Here is a 22,143-nt window from a genome sequence, read left to right as displayed (position 1 = left end):
CTCCGAGCGTGCGGTTACAGGTGACGGCCACACGAGTCCGCGCTCTCTTGCACTCTCAGTGCTTCTCCGCGCTTTCGTGTGCATGGTAGGTGTTTTGCCCGATTCGGTGTGTCGTTGCCTCCTACTCCCTCTTCCCCGCCGTCGACGAGTTGAGAGGATTTTAAGTGCTTTGCTTTTTCTCGAGACTCGGCAACCGACACGTCAGAAACACCATGGCCGAGAGCAAGGGCGCGTTAATCGCGAAAACAGTGCAAAAACATGCGGGCAGAGCGAAAGAGAAGGTAAGTGTTCCCCCTCTCTCTTTCTCTTCTAACACCGTGGTCCTTTCGTCCGCCGTTCACGAGCGACATCGCGAGTTGAGTATTTCCATGAATATTAACACCGACGGGAGAGTCGAGCGTAACCTCCGGAGCAACGTCGTCGAACGACGCGTTGCGAACTTGCGAATGCGATGCTCACCAATGTCAGCGTCAATGTTTCGCGTTGGCGAAGCGCGATAACCATCCCGCTAATCCTCGCGTATCCTACCCGATATGTAATTTCGATCTTAATTATCCGTGTCTGGCGCGCACAGTTGTCCACTTGGAAAGCAACGTGACTGTGACCTTAACCGATGATTCAACCAACATGATTTGCAACGAAAAATATAAAGATAGGACAAACATCAGATCGGTTTTGGAACGTTTCCCATCGCTTGACGCATCACGCGAATCTCTTTTCTTCCAATGCTACGTCACTTGATAGGCAAAGTAGAGAGAAACAGCTACGGAGCAAAACTATGCTTTCTTTCATCTTTAAAGGGCGGCTCTGTCGTCCGCGTCAAGTCACTCGCTTACGTAATCGGTAGAAGCACGTTCCGCGACGGTTCCGTCGCAGTATCGTTCGAAATGACAATTATGCAACTTGTATGCACAAGCATCGGGGCTCTCTTCTTCAACGTAGGAAACTGCGCGTGCACGAGTCTGATTGCACGTCATTACTTTGCTCATCGGCGACGCGATCGCGTGTCTAGGCGTACCTACTACGTATCTCATCGCGAAACGCGTACGCGAGATTGCGCGATCCACGATTTTTCTGTTAGATTAAACCTGCCGTTGATTTTATCTTTTGTGAATGTCAACCAAAAGACGTTGCTCTTCCAATATTTACCGGAGAATTTTCTTTTACAACGGATCACCGTGTCAATTGTTTTTCCTTAATTCCGGGATGATAATGAGTAAGAACGTTAAGAATGATCGTGACCTGTAAGGAACAAGCTATACGGACCTAACTATTGGAAATTCGCGACGGGACTAGAGGCTTCCACAAATGTATTATGGATGGCGAAGCACTTGCGCGGTTCGCCGGCATGCCAGAACGTGCGTGTTTGCGCCTCTGCGAGGACTCGTTACTGCATCGCGTAAGCGTTGCGTAAGCGATTCCTCCAGTCACGCAATTCGCGTGTGCATCGTCAGTCGAGATCCTTCGCGGAAGGATAATGATACTTGCGATTTTTTTTTACGCGTGTCATCAAAATCGTGAACGTTTCACACTTTCCCCGGAATGAATAGAAATACATGGAATAAAGTTGAAACTTACAAGTTACACTGCCAGAAGGAGCGAAAGGATTGAGCGCGGCACTTTTTCCGCGCAACTGTTACTCGCTTGCAAAGTAGGAAGAGGTAATATCATAGATTCTCGATATCGCGCGTACCGACAACACACCTGTATTCGCGTGCAAAAGGTTCAGCTGACTCGAGGCGAAGAAAGTTTATGCGATATCGCCACGATCGTTAAGAGGCCCTGACTGGTAATTGCCATCACCAGACTCGTACGTACGATACTATCGATAATCGGGCACAAGTTTGATATGATACGAGTTTTCGAATCTTATCTCTAATGAAAACTTGAACGTAGGTGCGCTATTATAAGGTCACCGACACATTATTTCTTTTTCTGCCACGGCATGGAAGTCTCCTAGCCTTCTGCCTAGACGCTAGATTTCTAAGTGTGTCCCACCTCGCAACCGGGAGACGGCTACTATTCTCGTCGTCGAGACTCGTCCCCGGACTCGCTTTGCGACCATCGGCAAATATATCTACGAGCTCGCAACTTTCAGAGACACCGTTTTGCAATTCCGCAACGTTTCGCGCTTTATCTGCGCGTGCATCTTTTCATTGTAATCGCAATTTATTTATCACGGAGTATTTATTCATATCAAAGTACAGATCAGTTCGGCATTATTCGAGGAAAGATTACACAAGACGCATTCTGTAACTTTTAATCAACAGCAAATTGTAGGATAACGGAAAGGGACTATCGCTTATATGTTGTCACTTATATAAATATATAAATTAGTTATCTAAATGGAGAGCTCGTACGTTAATCGAGAAACGTCCGTCTCGTCTTGTCGAGATTCCTGACCTTGTACGCCAAAATTCCGGCGAGTTTTGCCGCACCGAGCGAGTCCGCCTCGCGTTGCCATGCACAGCGTTGCGGCGCGGCGTAACGCATTCTTTACGTTACGCAAGTCTCGTTGAATACGAGTACACTCGTATCACGTATATTTATATATATATATACATACATAGTACACGCAGCGACGCGCATGGGTGCATGGGACTCGCGCTACCTCGCACCACAAAAAACCGAAGCGAGTCAAACTTTTAAGCGTTCGTTTTTTGTCGGTGCCGGCATTAATTGGCGCGCCGCGTAATTTTTCGTCATTTTGGTGAACAGTTTGGAGATGGTCCAAGCACGAGCTCGAGCGCGCCAAGTGCATCGGAAGAAAGGCGCAGCTGACAAGTGAGACGGGCATCCAAATGACCTTTCTTCTCAAATAGAAAGGCGTCCCGCGGTGCACACTGTAGTTGCTGCAAGTAACACTGCGCGAATGTTTCTTCTATGCGAAACCGACCGACGCGCGCGATCGGCATCTTTGCGTCGAGAGTGAACGCGCGACTCTTACGATTAGAAAAATATGCAATGTGTCAAATTAACGAAAAAGCGCCAACAATCGTCAGTTTGACGTGCGCGCCGACGTATGCAAGCTTTTGCTTTCTACTAAAATTAGCGATGTCCACCGTGTGCCAAATATTCCTTTGGTTTCTCCAACGACACTTGTCTCGTAACTTGTCAATGAAGAGTCGCACTAAAAATTTTGCAGATTGTCCAAAAAGACAAGACAGGAAGGAAAGTTGAGAACGTCTCTTAAACGAAACATTTCCCCTCGACATGTAGCAAGCCAGGCGGCAAATTCCTCTTTCCATACTAAATATTTTTAATATTTATATTTTAATATTTTTCTTATTAAACTCCCTTTCTCAGTAGACTCGTTATAATACGGTTAATAATACGTTATAAATACGGCTGTCGTTCTACTCCAGTGGTGGCGAACCTTTTTATTAAAAATAATTTTGAATAAGCATATAAAATGATATCACGTGTAAACGTTGACGTGCCAGCAAACTTTTCGTACGTGTCACCTCTAGCACGCGTGCCATCTAGTTCTACTCTATTTTCTGTCTCTTCGTTACGAGATGCTTTTACGAGATTGCGTTCATTCCTTCCTTCTATTGTATTTATTCTCCTTGTTTCGTTCTTGTCTTACGATGGCAACGTTTCCTCGTGACATCGCCTACCACCGATAAGGACAATTTGCACGATATACGTGACATGTGGAAATATCGCGCGCGGGCGTTCCACGATGTTCCGAATGACGTCGTTGCTTACGGGCGTATTAATAACCGCAGTGATTCCCGCGACTTCTTCAATGCAGCCGCGTGGCACATCCTGTTGATTCTCCGCCATTTCCTAAGACACTTTGCCAAACTTTGGTAAACAAATGTTACCACCGTCAACGATTGGATCAAGTTAGGATTATCCATTTAATTTCTTGGTATTCCACTTGTATGTATTATATTATAGCTTGCGATGACAAGTACAAGCGCGAATCTTTCCGAGTGTTGATCTCGAAAAACTCGTGAGACCTGACCCTGACGCGTCGGTGTTGGGCAAAGATCTGTTACAGCCACTTGTGGAACAGGATTCTTCGGTACCGGTTCAATATTCCGGTCTCCGAATCTTTTCTCGTGGGTTTACGGAGATCCACTCGTATCACAGAGAGATGCTGGAAATTCTCGTACGTTGCTCGAAACGAGGTTTATTTCGTCGAAGAATTTCAAGGTGTGCGCAAGGCTAAGACCATTAATAAGAATTGTTGCAACAAGAAAAATGGTCTCGCTTTATTAAAATGACATTTACGACAATTTGGAATTGAAACAGTTTTAAGATCAGAAAGCATCTCAAATATGTGGCGTGCATTAATAGGCAGCATTTTTGCTCAATCGCTGACACAGTGGCACGAAAACTCCGGCGGAACGTACGGTAGATATCTCGTCTATCTCCTCGTGTACCAAAAGGAAAAACCGATTCCGGATCACGCCTACCGGAGCGAGGAACAGGATTCAGTGTCCGGTATACATCGGTATCTTGGCATACACGCGCTAACGGGAGCCTTTTCTCTTGCGACCATCGTTGTCGTTGGTGCAACACCGGTCGTTGCATACGGAATGCAGGCACGGCAGGAAGTGACGAAGACACGATCGTAGTCACCGTGCCATGTGCCGTGGAGAAAGATCGGCGACCTGTTTCGTTCGTTGGCTGCGCTCGAAACGGAAATGGAACGGAATCGCCCATCACTCGGTTTCCGACCAATTGGGTTGCGAATCCAGGCCGAGATCACCTGCTGACGCATTAACGGTGGCATGGTGGAGATCTAGATCTACGCAGACTGATCTGTGCGACCTAGTAACGCGAATTCCAGCTACGTTACGCGAAAATAGATTTCGGGCGTCGCGAAATTGAGTCGAGCTGTTTGATGCGCACAAATACGGGGGACGTTCTCTCTTGAGGATCTTTAATCGTTTCGACAATAGGATTCCACTTTGCTTAAAATATGTAAAATTGTCCAATAGCACGCCTCATGCGCGTGCAAGTTACGCTCGTTTGCGCCGCAAATGGATTATCAAAGACAAATAAGGAAGAGGCTTCCAATCCGTCTGCGGAGAGTTGAACCGATCCATACTTACAATTAGCCCAATATGGTACTCGTGTCGTAGAAGCAAATCAATATATAAATCCAATATAAATGCATCCAGTATACCCGTAGGAAAAGTAACTTTAACTCGTGTAATGATGATAAATTGGATACGCAAAACTCAATTTGTTTAATCTGATTATTATTGGAAACAAATAAACTTGCTAGTTTATACAAATCTCGCAGTTCTCGCGCGATAGTGGGTTACAGTCCAGTTCTAATATTAGACAACGCGCCAGACGCATTGTTAGTGCCGCCAAAAAAGTGAACACGACGAGCGAAAACCTGAGTATACTTTGAACATGAACATTTAACGCTGGTGTTTCCCAAAGTATCAGGTATCAATCAAAATACATCTTCTTTTTATATGTAACGTACGTCCATTTCTGCTTGAATGTGACTGATCTCGATCAAATTTAAATTCAAAACTTTCTTTCCGTCAAAGGAATGTTTCACGTGAGTCTAGATTTATGTGTCAACTAGACTAGACTAGATGCAAACTAGGCTAGATGTCTGATACTGATGTAATACTTAACCGAGTAACAAAGTGGCGTTTTACCTCGCGTCTGCGAACCATATGTTGAGTCAGACTCGTTCCATTCACGTAGAGTAAACATACGAGAATTTGAGTGATGGACAATAAAAGTTGTCTTTTGACAACTGAGAGTAAAGTTCTCGATGGCAAGATTATGCAATTGTAATTGATAAAGGTACTCAGCAGAGCTCCGAGTGGAATCGACAAATTTAATCGAAGTAGCGTAATAATACCAACTATATTACGCTTGGGAGAGAGCTTGGTGGTAAGCGAGAAGTCGTAGAAAATCCCCAGGGGAATTGCGTGCGTTACGTCAGAGAATTATTTATACTTTCTTGTGACGGCGAGCGGTACAAAATGTCCGACTTAAAATAGAAAATTGAGAGCACAGAGGAGATATACGATATGTCGCCATCGATTGTTGATAGAGATTCACGTATCAAATTTGAAATTTAGATTCCGTAAAATATCATAAAGTCAAGAACATGGCGATATTATGTAACGGAGTTCAATAATTCACGTATCGTTGAAACATAAGAATCCGCGTACTTCGAGATCGATTTGCGATTTCATCGATGGTGGTGGTTTGGATAAGAGGATTTATGCGTACCATGAGAACCCGTGTCAATTGACTTTAAAAGGTGGACAGCTTATGGTACGTTTATCGATATGTTAACCGGATCAGTTGAGAGAGATGCCGGATAATTCGTTTCGCGGATAGAGCGCATAATTGCGTCGACCTTCGCCGCGGTTGCCGCACGATTACGCTCTGCGCCGCATCGTCAAGGCAATTCAGTTTGATCAACGTGTACTCGCGACAATGGAGTTCGACGTGCTTAACCCTTCATGCGCCCAGCATGCAGCACGAGCTGTCAAGGCCGCTTTTTACCGCGGTTAAGCCGCGTTAAGCAAATCAGCGGAGGGCTCGAGTGCTTGCATGCGGCGCGAGTCGGTGCGAATCAACCAATTCGAACCGCGAGTCGTGCACAATGATGCGTGAAATTTCGCACGAAATGTATTATCCTTGGAAGCAAACGTGCAAAGCGTTGTGCCATCACTATCGTTGAATCATTCTGCAAAACGTTATTGCAAGTCTTTTATTATCTTGTAAATTAAAACGAAAGAAATGAGAGTACATCAGCTATTTCGGATTATGTATGGTCGGAATGGAAGGAATACCTATTACGTATCTCATTGTGACTCAATTTATTACTGCCGCTATTCGCAGCAACGTAATCAAACGTGCTAATTGAGTTGGCCTGCGCATCCGTAGCTCTCTTGATGTTAACACACAGTTGTTATCACGTGTCAGCACGCTCGATTCAGGTGCGCAAGTGTCGAATGCGAGACTGTGGATCTCTTGGAAATAATATAGCTAAATAAAAGCTGTTCAGAAACTTGAGAATGAACGTTTTATTAACCAGGCAAAATTTGTTACACGATTCTTCGCACGTTGTTGTAGGATATATTCGCATTATTAGAAACTGGCTTTGCACTAATCTTAGGTATCTCATGAATCATTTAATTTTCCTAAGCAGGCACGATCCGCTAATCCTCAGTTGTTTACGCGATTTCAGATGGAGCGCCATCATCCGTAATTAACTAGTGCAAATCGAGCTTTGCGGTAACTCGAATCGTTGGGAGCAATCTTGTTTTACCGATTGATAATAATTCCAACATTAAGTTACATTACTTACACAAGCTGTATTTAACTTCTGCGACTGTCGTTAACGTTTGGTTTCAAGCTCTTGATTTAGCGCGATGTTTATAGCGCATCTATTTATCTTTGTTGATAATTAGTGATTGTTAAGTAGGGCAGTCTGTGATTGTAAAATGGTTAATTATTACGTTACGTACGCGTTATAAGCACACGGCTATTAACGCGCGCGTAATCGCAAATTACCATAATGCAACTTGTAAGTCGCAAGCTGCTTAGCGTACACGCGAGGCTACTATAAAGAGTCCGTAAATACTTGTGCCACAATTCGGAGACCATATAAGTACCAGTCGTCCGCACGGTGATTTCGTAAGCATCATCTCGCGACTTCATCGTACCTAATATGGCGCTCATCTAATACCTGCCCAATTAGCATACGATGCGTTGGTGGCATCGTCGATGGTATAGTCGGTGTTACAAACACACATGAGTGTATACCGAAAAGGAAAAGTCCTGCACTCTCTCGAATTTGTCAATCTCGGTTGTCAGGGGAGGCTTGAAATCAGATTTTTCGAATTACTAAATTAATGTTAACGGATAATCAGCTACGCTTTTCATCTCCGTTCCATTTACTCGTGTTCAAGGAAATTTACTTAGTGCCAGGATCATCAGCAAGATGGAGCAGCTTGATATCAATGGGACAAGTGTGAATCTCCTCATGTGCACCTAACATGTGAACATAACAGGTAAGGTCATTTGACCTACCCTGTGCAATGTCGTAATGTGCATTGCGCGTGCCAGTGCACCTCGCAACTTCGCCGCTGCGTCAACGAGCGCACGCCACCCATTCTCATTGTCCAAGTCGCGTTCCGAGGACTCACTCGCCATAATTATATGTAAAAGGCAGTGAGCTGTGAAATCTCCGATGCGCGCGTTTAAGCCCAGATAGAATGGCTATTCATTCCAATATTTTTGCGAACAGCAATCTCTTCAAGTGATTGATCGTGGCATTCGTGATGTCAGATAGGAACTAAACGACAGTATCCCGATGTCATATTAAATTTAAGCATCCCTCCGCTTCTTAAGAGGCCAAGCAATCGATCAGCTGTTTCGGTATGTCTTTCTCTCTGCTTACTCTCTCTTCATCCGACTCTGGCTCCGAGTGATTCCGTTAGCTCGACCAGCCTGCAACCGATTGCCGAGATGCCTGAACCGGACGAGAAAGAAAGGAGGGACCGTATGAATGCAGCTCCTCCCTCGCAAGGACGGTAACGAGGTGCACATGTATCTCCGTACTCTCATCTCGTACACTCGTAGATATTAAAAGCAAGTAATTTATCATTATCAGGTTATTCATGATTACATTATTAACATTATGAAATCAATCTCACGCATTGGATAATGTAGAGCATAAATGCTCGAAAGATGCGTTGAAAACATCTCAAGGAAAGCACGCAGTATTCATTAATGGAGAACACGATATCCCATCGTGAGGTGAGATTATTTCTCGTTTGTCGAGACTTTTATCGTAATGTATTTGTGTGGCAGTGTTTTTCTACGATAGCGTCGCGTCTGATAAATTGGAAGCTCATGTTTCTCCACAACTTGCTTGACGGATTTGTTGAAGCTTCCATAGGCGTCTGGTGCACCGCCAACAACGTTGCAATGGCAACCGCGGTCTCGGCGCGTACAACACAGTTGCTGCATCGAGTAAATTTAGAGCAGCCCGAGAGCTCGCAAAGTGTCTTGCCAGAAATACCGTTATAACGAATTGCAACGAAAATCCACTAAATTGACGTTAAGAAACATTGAAAGACAACATTGATACGATATAAATCGGGGGTACTTGCACAGAGTCGTACAAACTTTTCTTTCATCTTTACTAAATAGATATAGTCATGCTATCGTCAACCGTGTCTCGTGTATCTATGCAACTGCAACTTTGATTTTATCATTTATCGCTATGCGTTTGCAAATTAACACATAATTCTGCGTGTATCTCTCTTTCACGCGAAATCGATTTGGCGAGATTTCATCCGTTTCGACCGATAGTTCGGTTCTCGTGAAACGTAAAATTGCCGTACGAGTCGTGATCTGGATACCAGAGTTCAGATGCCGTTCACTTCTCGCTCTTTCCTTCTCTCGTTTCCGTCCTTTTTTTTCTCTCCGTTTATTTCGCTCTTTATCGATCTTGCAACGGCATACTCTCGGCTCCGATCAGCAACAAAGAAAAAAGAAAAAACATGCACGTTACGTACGATAACGGTTGTAAGACTCGCATGATCGAAGTATGTGATCAGATCGCTTTCCGCTATCGTATAATAGCACATTTTACACAACTTTTATTTGAAGATTAATTATTAAGATATCTGATGTTAAAAATTCACAAGTTTTTGCTAAAGAAAATTACTTTTCCATTTCCATTAACTGCCATACATTATCTCCGTTTCTCTTAATCACGTAATCACGATACAATAAATGATGCACGTATCACGATATTATATTGGACGCATGTCGAGCGACGCAACCGGCCGGCAATCGGCCGACAACCGCCCCGCATAAACGTTGTATTCCTTCGCACCGTTTTCTTTTTTCTAACGGTGTACAGAGTGGTCGTAAAACTGCCGCGTATGACCCACAATATCGGGCTCGCACGCCCCCCCGCGCGCGCTTGGCTAAATATAATTAGCGAACAGCATGGTAGTGATACCATTAAGGCGTAACGTGAACAGCGGCTTTTACGACGATGCAACAAACTGTAACGCCACCCGATCATTGTCCGTAGGCCGGATATAATTCCGGATAGGGAACGCAGGATGCTTGGCGGTTGCGCCAGTATATATATATATATATATATATATATTTTACAAGTATTTTCAACGTCCAAGTATACTTAAAAAGCACACAGGTGCTCTCAAGAAAGTATCTCTCTGTGCTGTTGTTGATTTGATTCAAGTACTTTACCAGAGAGCGAGAAAAGAAGTTCATCCACAAGATGCGTGGGTCGTGTGTGCGTACATACGGGCACGAATTACCGTTTGCCGATGGGCGCCGGATTGGCCGCTCGTGGCGAACGGCGAACGACGGGCCGACTGCCCGAGAGAGGTTGATGTCCGAACCCCGCGCCAACATTCCGACTCTTCTCGTTCCTTCCTGGTGGTCTCCGCGACTGGTTCCGCGCTCGACATGGCCACCGACCAGAGAAAAAGATGCTGTTCCGTTGGTTCGTTCGCGACATCCCACCGTGATGCCCCACCGTGGAAAAGTTTCGTCATTTTCGTTAACGGGTCATTATCGCACGCTGTCGCGTCTCCTCGACGCGTCTTCGACACAGATTTCACGTTCACGCGAGACTACCACCGAGGTTCAGCGTACCGTTCAACGTAGAAATTCCATGACGTTCAATGTTAATGAGATTGGTTCACGTTCGAAGAGTGGAGGAGTTGGACTTTACATTCAAAGTCGCTTTACCTGAATTATTAATCCACGTTATTTTCACGAGATTTCAGTTGAAATCTAATCATTTCGGAAGAAACTTTTCACTTACGCGGATAACGAAATAAATATAATTTTTTCTACATTATCCACGTTATCTCCACAACAATGCTTCTCTCAGAGTACAATGTGAACTAGCAAGTGACGAAATGGGGCCATAGTAGTGGCAGAATAATAGCAATGCAACGGCACATTCGCATCATCTGCTCGACTATTAATAAACCCGAGAGAGGACCGTCTATTTCGGAAGCGACATGTCCGGGTCCGTTCGCATTTGGAGATCCAGTGTTAGAGATTTGTATAATAATGTAATATTGATATGTTTGAATACAGATTTATATTTAATTAGCGTAGCGTTAAAAAAGAACATGATTCTTTGAATCATTGACGAATTAAATGGATTGAGAGAATTGATATTCCTTTGATATTTATTATACATGTATGATTGTAATACGCGGCAGGCTGTATGCGTAAACAAGTTCGCTTGTTGGTTCGCGCTACACAGGTTCTGCTACAAAAGTATCGGATGGAAACTACGCCGACCGACAGATAACGGTACGAGGGCACGTGAAATCGTGACAAAAATCGTGTCTCGCATCAAACAGACAAAAGCGGTAGCAGTCGTGCATTAGGTCGCATGTCGGTGACACAACGCTCAATATCTATCAGTATCTGTCAATCAAGGTCGTTGCATACGTTACCTTGTTGCTAAATTTCAATTACAATTGTCGCTAGAAAAATCGATTACACGTCGCAAAAAATACGCTCGTCTCTGCGACGATAAACGCGTTTACCGTCATTTTCTGCAAAACAAATATCTCACAGAGATTGGAACATTGCGAAGCGTAACGGTACAGCCGATATACCGTACAGCTAATATGATATATCTGCATATATTCGCTGAGTTTTGCAAGTGCAGCTTACGGGACGAAACTCTTGTCGGCATTGTCGTGTGACTCACGTCAGATAACGTTATTTTTGTTACTCCACTAATATGGGCTCGTCCATGAGTTTATCTCATGATTAAAGTGTGTCTTTGTGCCATCAGTAATTCACGAATGATCGTATTAAATAACGAAAATAATGGACACTTTAATCTCACGTTTGATTTTGTTTCTGCGTCGTCCGAGTCTCATGTGTCGTTTATCTCTTGAATGAGACGTTCGGTATAAAATGTATCTTCTGTGAATCCTCTTTGTAATGTTAAACCTTCTTGTAGCGAGGCGCGATGGAACGACGGACGAAATACAATACAATATGCCACGTCGAGTTCTGCACCTTGTGCTTCCGCAAATAAGATTTCTTTAGAAACGACGCGTATTTCACGATACAGATATAGGCTGACCAATAATATACGAGTATATGGTCCAATTGATTAATCATCCTTAATGACGATGCCATAGAAACGGCTGAAAGAATTAATTTAAACGTTTATGCCTTTGATAATGGAATTTGCGGAATGGCAAACGACACGTGCGTTTAGTTATTCTCTTTGCCGAGTAATTAAAGTAGAAATGTCATAATTACCGTCGCATTTCGACGCGACGTCTCACGTCTCTAATACGCATAATCTTGTTCTTGGCTCTTCTTTTCCCGAGACGCGAGAAAGAAGGTCAGCGTACCTCTCGTCTTTGCTGACGGATCGTCCGCAAAGTAGTCGGCCGCAGCGATAGAGATGGATTACGCAATGGGCGACTCGCAATTTCCATCGCGGACGTTCCAGTCTTTGATTTCTGACCCAACCCAAGAGAAATGAGCGCCGCCAACATTCCTCTCGGCGCGGCGTTCCACTAACTCTCAACCGCTGGATCAAGCTCTCTTTGCCGAGATGGATGATACTTTGCGATCTGCAAAGTAAGACATTCGTAAATTTGTGGGGATTTGCAGATTTTCGTAACGTGCATCTCATGATTGATTCGTTCCAGGTACATGAGGTGCTTTTATTTTCAGACAAGCGAACAATTTTCAATTGACAATGTTATAATTTTTTTCTTTGGCAACTTTTTAGCAACAAATGAGCAATAAATACAAAATATAAATTAAAATTGATTCTGCTCCGATTTTGTTCCGCTAACTTATAAGACGTTGATAATGGTAACGGAAGTAATAGTGAGGCTTCAATAAACTTCTTTGTTAATTTTTCTTATTAAAAATGCCGGGAAAGTAACGCGAATGAAAATGATTTACTTCGTGTTTACTATTATAAATATATTTTTAAAATAAATTTATATATCAAGACTTTTTTAAATTTTACTTGGGTGATCAACTATGCAATGTTTGCATATATTTCTTTTCTTTGAGAAGAGAGAGAATTCTTTGAGAGAACCCTGTGTATTATTATTGTATAGTATATAATATAATGCCCATGAGGCACAATACTAATTAAAGTTTGAGCAACAGGTGTGGTAAGACCATACGCGATTATCTCACATTTTCTATACGATATGACGATAATGCAGGCCGTGTTTACCGTTTCTTGAGACGAGCGTGGTTCAAAGGCCTCAATTTGCGACACCTATACGTTTACCCGCATCGCTATCTGGTATTCTAGCACGGGGAACATACATGATGTTTGATAATGAATGAGCATAAAGACTCTTTATGTCGAAAACTGTAATAATTTTTCATTTTTAACGAGATATTATTGAGAAATTGTATTAAAGTTCGGGAATGTACGTAAAACGTCGGTTTTTACATCTATTATAAAATGTAAAAGAACAATGCGTGTACGTTGGAAAACCACGAAATTCGTTCCTGAATCAAACTTTCGATTAAATGGGGGAAAGTGGGAAGAAACGAAAGTCGAATATCTTATATGGAGGTATTTTACACCTACGCAAACTTGATATTCGTAAAACGATACCTACGCCAAGTTTCACAGATAAATATATTGGAAACTTTTCAATTTTAATTAATTATTATAAAATTGTAATACTTACATTATTACTCCGCGCACGCAAATTACATGTTATACTTTATACTTATTTATTTAGTGTAAAGCGGTCTTGAAAGATGCTTGAAAACAGCTTCGAGAAGTAAAGGCGTTGTTTTTCTTTGTCTCTGTTACAGTTTCTTCAGAATCTAGGCAAAGTCGACCGAACTGCGGACGATATATTCGACGAGCACCTGCAGAATTTTACGAGACAACAAAATTCCGCCAACAGACTGCAAAAGGAGTTTAACAATTACATCAGGTGTGTTCGAGGTAAGTCTATCGCGAAGCGAAACTAGTTTCAAGTTATTTTTCCTTTAAGTAACAAAATGCTATCTATTAGACACATTAATGTTTAATATGCATCTCTACACACGCGATACAAAGAAAAACATAACTCCAACGTTTAAATCCTACATGTATTTTAATGCTTTACGGTAAGAGTTATCAATAGAGTTAAGCGCATTCCGCGAGTGATGAGGCATTTAATTAACTTTTCAACTTATGAACGTACAGAATATATTTGAAAACTTTCTATAAGTACTGATCTGGAGCAACACATTTTCACATAGTGTTTATTTCACATAGTGAATTAGGAATACTGCAAAACTGCAAGATACGTGACTTGAAATCGCAGATTATACATTAATTCAAATGAGAGACGGTCAGTATATCTAGCATATAATCCTATACATTCGATACATTCAAGTGAATATTCACTGAATATTCGAGACACTTGCATCTATATTTTACTTATTGACGTAAATTAACATATCGAGTTTCTTAAAAATGAGACTCGTATAAACGTATTTATTGCATGTATGAACATTTTCAAAAGATGCAATCCCTTCTTTGATCTCTTTTTGTCGTACATGCATAATATGTGCATGTGAATAATATGTAATATAAAAGATTTTTGCAACTACGTAACATATTTATAATGCTGGCGTGCTCGAATTAACAGACCCGTGCAAAACGCGATATGCACTTGGAAAAAAAATTGTTCGTACAACCTTGCCGTTGCCGTGACCTGGTTGCTAAGCTCACGTGGAGGCTGCATTACTCGAATCCCGTACTTTGCTCTCTCCTTTTTTGCAAATTATCTCCGCGTAAGAGCGACATAAAAATGCATCTATCGTACATGCTTAGCTCGAGACTGACTTACATAAAATATGTCTCGCATCTCCTTTCATTCTCACGTAAGAATCACACTTGATTACATATTACACATCGCGCGATCTCATAGCAAAAGTTTTGCATCCCGCATAAAAAGATGAGAAAAGGGAAAAATCATTTTGAATCCTCGACGAAATTACACAACTATGCGCGTTATTCTATTACGTAATACGTATATTTTTCAATAATAAACGTCGAATATCCTGAAAAAGAGCAAAGGTAATCTCCGTTAATCAAGATTGTCATCGTCATTAGTCAGGAAAATCATTTTCACTGCTGCCTCTATCGTCCGCTCGGCTACTCTCCCATCGCGCATCATTGGTGGAATGAATAACGGACAGATGAATAATTCGCAGACATTGAATAACGACCGACGGTTCTGTGCAGGCTCATCGGCGTCAATTACCCTCGGGAGGAACCGACGTAATATTTTAATCGCGCGTTACATTCGATGATGCACATTGTAGGTAACATCGTAGGCACGACGACATCGTACGAGACGACCTTTGAGAGAGCCGACCAGCAACAAGTTATTCTCTGTAATTCTTCACGATTTCTCGGCTTCTTCTTTCCGAAATATCAAATGAAACGACCTTGCCGTGATTGTTTAATATTTCGGATAAGATAGCAGGACGCGAGACACGAGTACGTAATCGTCGCCGCAGCTCTGTAATTGATAGAGCCGATTCCTCGATATTCTCCTGTGAATAATAACAAGATCATTATTCTCGCGGTATCGTGATTCGTAATATAGATAGGTACCTATTATCAGTTGTTGCATCACTTATTGTTAACGCTCACATGTAACGATATTCTGCAGTTATTCACGTCCATGCGAGGTTTCCAAGAGCTTTCCAATGCATCAGAATTTTCTACTTTAACGCAAGGAATCCGACAATTTATCATTCTCTCTCTCTCTCTTTCTTTCTTTGAAGAGTGAGTCTCGCGACACGAGACTGGCAAACACGCGCGAAATCAATAGCGAAACGTCATTCGATCTTTAATCCTTCTCACACTCGGGCTGCGTTAGTCATAAACAACGTTTCTACGCTTGGCTGAACTGCTGGAGCATGGTTGCTTGTACATTTTTTATTTTGTTGCATTTTATTTCTTTACGTATTCCTTCGTTCACGATATCAAATTGTTAATCGATAAAAATAAAGAATGTATTGTATGAACAAAGTCACAATAAGTAGACATGAAATTTCCCGTTAAGCAAACGTCGCGCGTATAGACTTTCTTGGAGGAAGTGCTAATTTCGCAGGACCCGCGTTACCAGCTCTTTCCTCTTATCGCTCGACAGACGGTACATGACACTGTTCTCGCATAAAAGATACGGAAAGGTACGGAAGCCGAATGTAGAGACGATGGGGGAAAATTACGACGAAGTAGGTCCAGCGTATCACAAAACTCGTCAACGATTCTTCGTCGCGATTTTCGTCGTTACCTCCGTCGCGGGATTATATTAAAAACCGATGATGATACTGAAAATTGCGTTAACGAGGACGCTGTTGGTGCGCCAACGCGAATCATCCGCATTAGCTGTTGCAAACGACGTCTTCAACTGCGCACGCCGTATGACGTTAATTAAAATTAATTCACACGGCTGCACGTCAATCGCTGATCAATCACGTACATTTTGTTTTCATCGAGGATTTATTATTCCAGGGATTCCATTCATTGAAATATGATATTCTTCCCTGTGCGGGAACATTTGTTCCATCTTATCTTATTACAAACGTAAATTTATCACACAGAGATTTGTCGTTCTTACCTTGCAACCTCGTGTAACCCAGACTGAAAATTGTTAGTTGCGAATGATACTTTTGCGCAACGACTTTGCGAACCGAAGCAAGGAATTTCTATGCGGTCGCCTTATCGTCGCGGGTGAATGCACTAGGAGAGGTTTAAATGTCGGTCAAGATGCTAGTCACCCGCGTTGTGCATACTCCTCAAGTAAATAGACATGTGTCGCCCGATGGAAAATTGCTGTGAAAAAGTTTCTCCGTGTCGTGTAAAACGGTTGCGTCTCTACCGATAAACGGCACCGAGAAAAGAAATTTTCTTTCCGTTAACTTAATCCGCGTAAATTCTTTCGGCTCTTGATGATTCTCCATTCTGACGGAAAAAAAAAACGAATTTTTGTCACCGTATACCGAGATTGGTCAAACGACAACAGAAAGAAACTTTGTGCTTTGTTTTGCAGCGGTGCAAGCTGCCTCAAAGACGCTTATGGACTCGTTGAACGAAATATACGAGAGTCAGTGGACCGGACACGATTTGTTGTACGTACAGGCACAAAATCTTGACATGCTGTGGCAAGATTTCACTCACAAGCTCGCGGATCAGGTTCTTGTACCGCTCAACACGTATCAAAGCCAATTCCCGGAGATGAGGGTAAGTCTCACGCAGTCTTTTCTCGTGGCCATTTTAGATGTAATTTTTTTCCAAGGATATTTAGGATGCCATCGTCTCTTTCGTCGGTTTTCAGAAAAAGATTGACAAACGTGGACGTAAACTGGTAGATTACGACAGCCAGAGACACAACTTTCAATCACTGCAATGCAATCCAAAGAAGAGGGACGAACTCAAAGTGTCCCGGGGGAAGGAGCTGCTGGAGGAGGCGAAACGTACATACGAACAGCTAAATTCGGAGTTGCACGACGAATTGCCAGCACTACACGACTCCCGCGTTCTCTTTCTTGTCACTAATCTACAGACCCTCTTCGCCGCCGAACAAGTGTTTCACACTGAAAGTGCCAAGGTATCTTTCGAAATATCTTACGTACTGTATGCAAAAAGATGCGTCTTCGTGACAGGAAGTTTTCATATATATAATAATAATTTTATATATAATACAATAATAAATAATATAAAATATAAATAAAGCAATAAAAAAAGAAATGATCGGCGACATCTCTAGATTCGTTTAATGTTGAAGAAACAAGAATAAAATACATAATCTATACAGGTATATTCCGAATTGGAAGCGATCGTCGACAAATTGGCCAATGAAAGTCAGCGAGGCTCGTACACTCTGAAGAAAACGACGGAACCGCAATCGCCAAAGTCGCCGAATGCAAACTCGTCGTAAGTATAAATCAATCAGTAAGTATGAAATTGTAAGTGAATTTACGCGACGAGAGATTATAATATTGTAGTAATATAAAAGAAAGGCACGACTGTGCGTGTCGAGAGATGGTTACGTAATACTGATAGTTTTGATTTATTTCAGCCTTATAATCAACATGCAACCGGCGCAGAATAATATCTCAAGAGGTAATTATCTTGCCTTGTATCTTCTTTACATCACGTTTGTATACGCGTGCACTAATGTATGCATGTCTCGTGACGTTCTCGCTACACAGCACGTGAAACGGTAACAGAATTTCGAATGTTCCCGAGTGGCTTTCGACAAGTTGTCCCGTGCATCGTGGTTGGGCGTTCAGTTTTGAGTGTGCTTTCTCTCGCGTGTTTCAGCATTGGATGACACCGCGCCCACGGCCGGAGACACGTCGCCGACCACCCAGATAAACGGCAACGCTAACAGCAACGCTAACAGCAACGCTAATAGCAATGATAACTCTCTCAATAACCAGGATGCATTGCCCGAAAGCGTAGTCGCGCCTTCCAAACGGGTCGAGGAGTTGTACGATATCCCAGTTGGTAAGTCGCTCGCGTACTCGAATTCTCCGATGTTGATGTCAATGTGTAGATTTTTGCTAACATTATCCCCGATGTCACGTACGATGTCAAGTACGGATTACTTTTTTCGCCATATTATGTATGCCATTAATTTATAGTTATGATACCCACATAGATACACACATTATCAAGTGGACAAGACGACTTTTAACAGAAATAAATTAATGAATAACCTTTCAATTATTAATGATTTTTCTTGTTGGTTTTTTTTTATTCTTTAAAAAATTTTTTAAATACGTAGCTGCTGAGAGCGACTGTCGTTAATAGTAACAGTAGTAGTGCGCTGCCTGGCCCCGTTTGTGCATGGTCTTGTCGAGACATTGAAACGAGATAACGAGATAACGAGATTAGTCCTACGTAATAAAATTGAAGCAAAGTTGTTGAATTGAAACGTTGATTACGCAGTTGAGAGAATGAGACGGAACTTTGCGCGCGATTGGCAGACGTCTCCGTGCGCGGACGAAATCGCAGGCAGGTCCATGACTAACGGGGCGCAGTCGATCGTTCTAGAGACGGAATATGAAAACGCTACGAATTTCTCTGCAGGGGCGACAACGGACAATCTGCCGCCCGGCGTTCTCTACAGGGTGAAGGCCACCTACAAGTACAGCCGCGAGGATGTGGATGAACTGTCGTTTGACGTCGGCGAGATCATCCGCGTTGTAGAGTACGACGATCCTGAGGAACAGGTGTGTGATTCACCGAGTAACAGAGAGGCAACATTTATCGCGCTATAGAGTTTGCACGCTTGCGTTAACGGCCCTTCATTTTCTCACGATATTATCGTGCGTTTGCAGGAGGAAGGCTGGCTAATGGGCATTAAGGAAGGTACCAACGAGAAAGGAATGTTCCCGGCAAATTTCACAAAACCGCTGTGAGGAGCTGCGCCCGCCATTTACACTCCAATGCTCATCAGAGACAGCGTATTTTACTTTAAGGTAGTCGCGCAATTTAAACGAGAGATAGGAAAGCTGCGCACGGTCACATCCGAGAAAGAGAGTATTACGTGCGACGTATGTAAAAGCGTACACAGGTAAAAGCGAATGGGAATAAAGCCAGGCAACGGGAAGCAAGGAGGAGTGGGAGGGAACGCGGGGGATTTGATAAGATGGATCATGCTGGAGGGTCACTGCGGAGAGGATCAATCACCCCATGTGCCTTAACCCAGCCACTGTCTGTGCCAACATTCACTCTTGTTCTTTCAAAAAGAAGCAAAATATGGGATTAGTCCTCTCATATCACAAACGTTACAAAGATACACATCATGAATAAATAATCAAACGAGACATCTGAGTGATTAAATAATACAGATAAATATACACACGTACATACGTAGTACATACATACATACATACATACATACATACATACATACATACATACATACATACATACATATATACATATATACATCGTAATACGTATTATGCTACAAATGGTATACACTTCAATACGCAATATTACAATGTAAAACGAGAAAAATCTATATTAAATTAATATTATTTTATGAGAATATGTACATAGATATCTATATACGATTTAAAAGTATTTTATGAGGTAACTTTGTGGCCACTGAGAATATTATCGCTAAGAAACGTGTGTCCTACAGTTTTACAGTTTTACAGTACGCGGCTACGCGCGCCGTGTAAAATGCTGTCCCCTCAACAGGGAAGAGTCACTAAACGTTCAAGGTCCAACCATTTGTCATAAAGTAAGATGCCGCGCTAGTTACTCGCGTATTCTATGAGAATCTAGTGACAGCTCCCCGTCAAAAGATCGCGCCACGATTCGCGTGCCAAAATTTCTCAAGGACATAATGATAGAGTATATCGCAGAGTGTCGTGATATGTGAAAAATAAACGTAATAATGTATAAATGAAACGAGTATATAGTGTTCGCGTATTTATATCATTGATAACACTCTTTTTCTCTTGTCACTCCTTTTTTCGAGCGAATTTCTTCAAGTAAGATCGATTTGTGTGAATTATTCTTACAGATTTTATTCACTTGCATCCATAACTTTATTGTACATGTATGTAGAAAGCTGGATTGCGACGTTCAAGAGTTTGTTATTATTATATTATCGCTAATGTTATCGCTACATTTAATTATCATCCCTCGTATCTGTTCATACCGTCGCCGTCGAGATGACGAACGAATAATACGCAACGATTCAATCCGAAAACTTTTGTAGTCTCGGTCAATACTCGTTAGATCTGCCGAAACAATCTTGTATTCACATCTTGTGTAATAAATAGTGTTGTAATAATATATACATATATATATATACTTACCGAATTAAGAGAGAGCGAACGAGAACATCAGCATCAGCTTCTTGAGTTTGCGTGTCTTTTTATTTCATTTTATTTTATACCAATATCTGTAAAGCATGAAAGTAAGCTGAATTGTTCCTTTTGTAAAAGAGACGTTTTGTTTCCATTGTGACACCAATGTGACTTAATGTCTCAGAGATTGTTGGCTAGATCCATTGATTTCTCAAAATTTCTCTATAGTAATAAGCAAAATTCATAGATAGATAGATTCTCGCGATACCCAAGAAAAAGAAAGAAAAGTGATTCGTGTAAAGAGAGTTTGTATTTGAAGAGAATGTTTCTCAAGCGGATCATTAATTCTGATAAATCTGCGATATTGATTATGCGTGCAATATTTGTTACGTAATTTATCGTAAAAGTTGATAAAGTTGTTGTTTACCAAATGAGAAATATAATGCATTTAAACTTTACCAACAGATATATAATTAAAGGGATCGTCTTATTATCTAGACAGTGTTTGATAACAAACATCCATTATTCGAAATCCGTGAAAGTCGAAACATATCTTATATGTATCGTATATACATATCTTCATGTCATGCATATCCGTTTACATATTGTAAATTATCGTAAACATATCGTAAATTGATATATGACACAACATAAAAAGAGGAAAAATAGAAAACAGATATTTACATTCGTAACATTAAATTATATGAAACATATTCGCCAAATGAGTCGCTGTAAAGAGTAGTATTTCGCAGTGGAACAATCAAATCATTACCGTTTATCATTTTTATCCGCTGTTGTTTTAGTTTTCAAAGTCGAGTCGGCATCGTATATTATTACTAGTACTAGTGCAAAGTGTACGAGATACCTATGGCTTATTTGTCTTTTTTCCAGTTAAGGATGATTATATAATAAATAACTACTGGTTTCTAATATAATGACGCGTTGGGATGCTCTCTGATTGTGATTGTGAATGATTTGTCATTTCACAGTAGATACGTTGTTCCCACTGCCCACACACAAATGTCCATCAATCGCCGCCCTTCGGCGAATATAGAAAAGCGGGAGATTAACGAACAAACGCCTATCGTGTTGAAAATGTTCAAATAACTGTGAATCACTTGTATGTCGCAATCATCACGTATGTCACATGTATCGATTACTTTGATTATATTGATAAAAATTTCTTTCCTTTTTACACAAAGTAAAAAAGTTTTTTTTCATTAAACATGTAGGAAAAATTGCGTTTCATGAGCAAGAGACGAATTAGGAGTATAAAGAAAT

At 41.7% G+C, this 22,143-nt stretch overlaps 1 protein-coding gene and 1 long non-coding RNA gene across 5 annotated transcripts; one reads left to right on the top strand and one right to left on the bottom strand.

Moving 5' to 3' along the window:
* The first annotated feature begins 35 nt into the window (after positions 1-35).
* On the top strand, positions 36-21,792 carry LOC105283258 (myc box-dependent-interacting protein 1). Of its 4 annotated transcripts, XM_011345898.3 has the most exons (10): positions 37-281; positions 12,363-12,618; positions 13,834-13,969; positions 17,079-17,269; positions 17,364-17,636; positions 17,844-17,962; positions 18,108-18,151; positions 18,353-18,538; positions 19,124-19,266; positions 19,375-21,792. In XM_011345898.3, exons 4-10 carry the CDS (start codon positions 17,105-17,107, stop codon positions 19,453-19,455), a joined length of 1,011 nt encoding a protein of 336 aa, XP_011344200.1. In that variant the 5' UTR covers positions 37-281; positions 12,363-12,618; positions 13,834-13,969; positions 17,079-17,104; the 3' UTR covers positions 19,456-21,792. The 4 variants fall into 4 exon arrangements, with proteins under 4 accessions (XP_011344182.1, XP_011344200.1, XP_011344172.1 ...); XM_011345880.3 differs by lacking the exon at positions 12,363-12,618 and having other exon boundaries at positions 36-281; XM_011345870.3 differs by lacking the exons at positions 37-281; positions 12,363-12,618 and adding an exon at positions 12,657-12,689.
* Positions 5,456-12,380, bottom strand: LOC105283279. The gene is made up of 2 exons (XR_894647.3): positions 12,292-12,380; positions 5,456-12,173 (listed from the first exon to the last, which is right to left on the bottom strand). It is a non-coding gene; the product is annotated as an uncharacterized LOC105283279 (long non-coding RNA).
* Positions 21,793-22,143: the final 351 nt, after the last annotated feature.

The sequence above is a fragment of the Ooceraea biroi genome, chromosome 4 (assembly GCF_003672135.1).
Source record: "Ooceraea biroi isolate clonal line C1 chromosome 4, Obir_v5.4, whole genome shotgun sequence".
NCBI classification, from domain to species: domain Eukaryota; kingdom Metazoa; phylum Arthropoda; class Insecta; order Hymenoptera; family Formicidae; genus Ooceraea; species Ooceraea biroi.
This window is presented reverse-complemented; position numbering and strand designations above follow the sequence as displayed.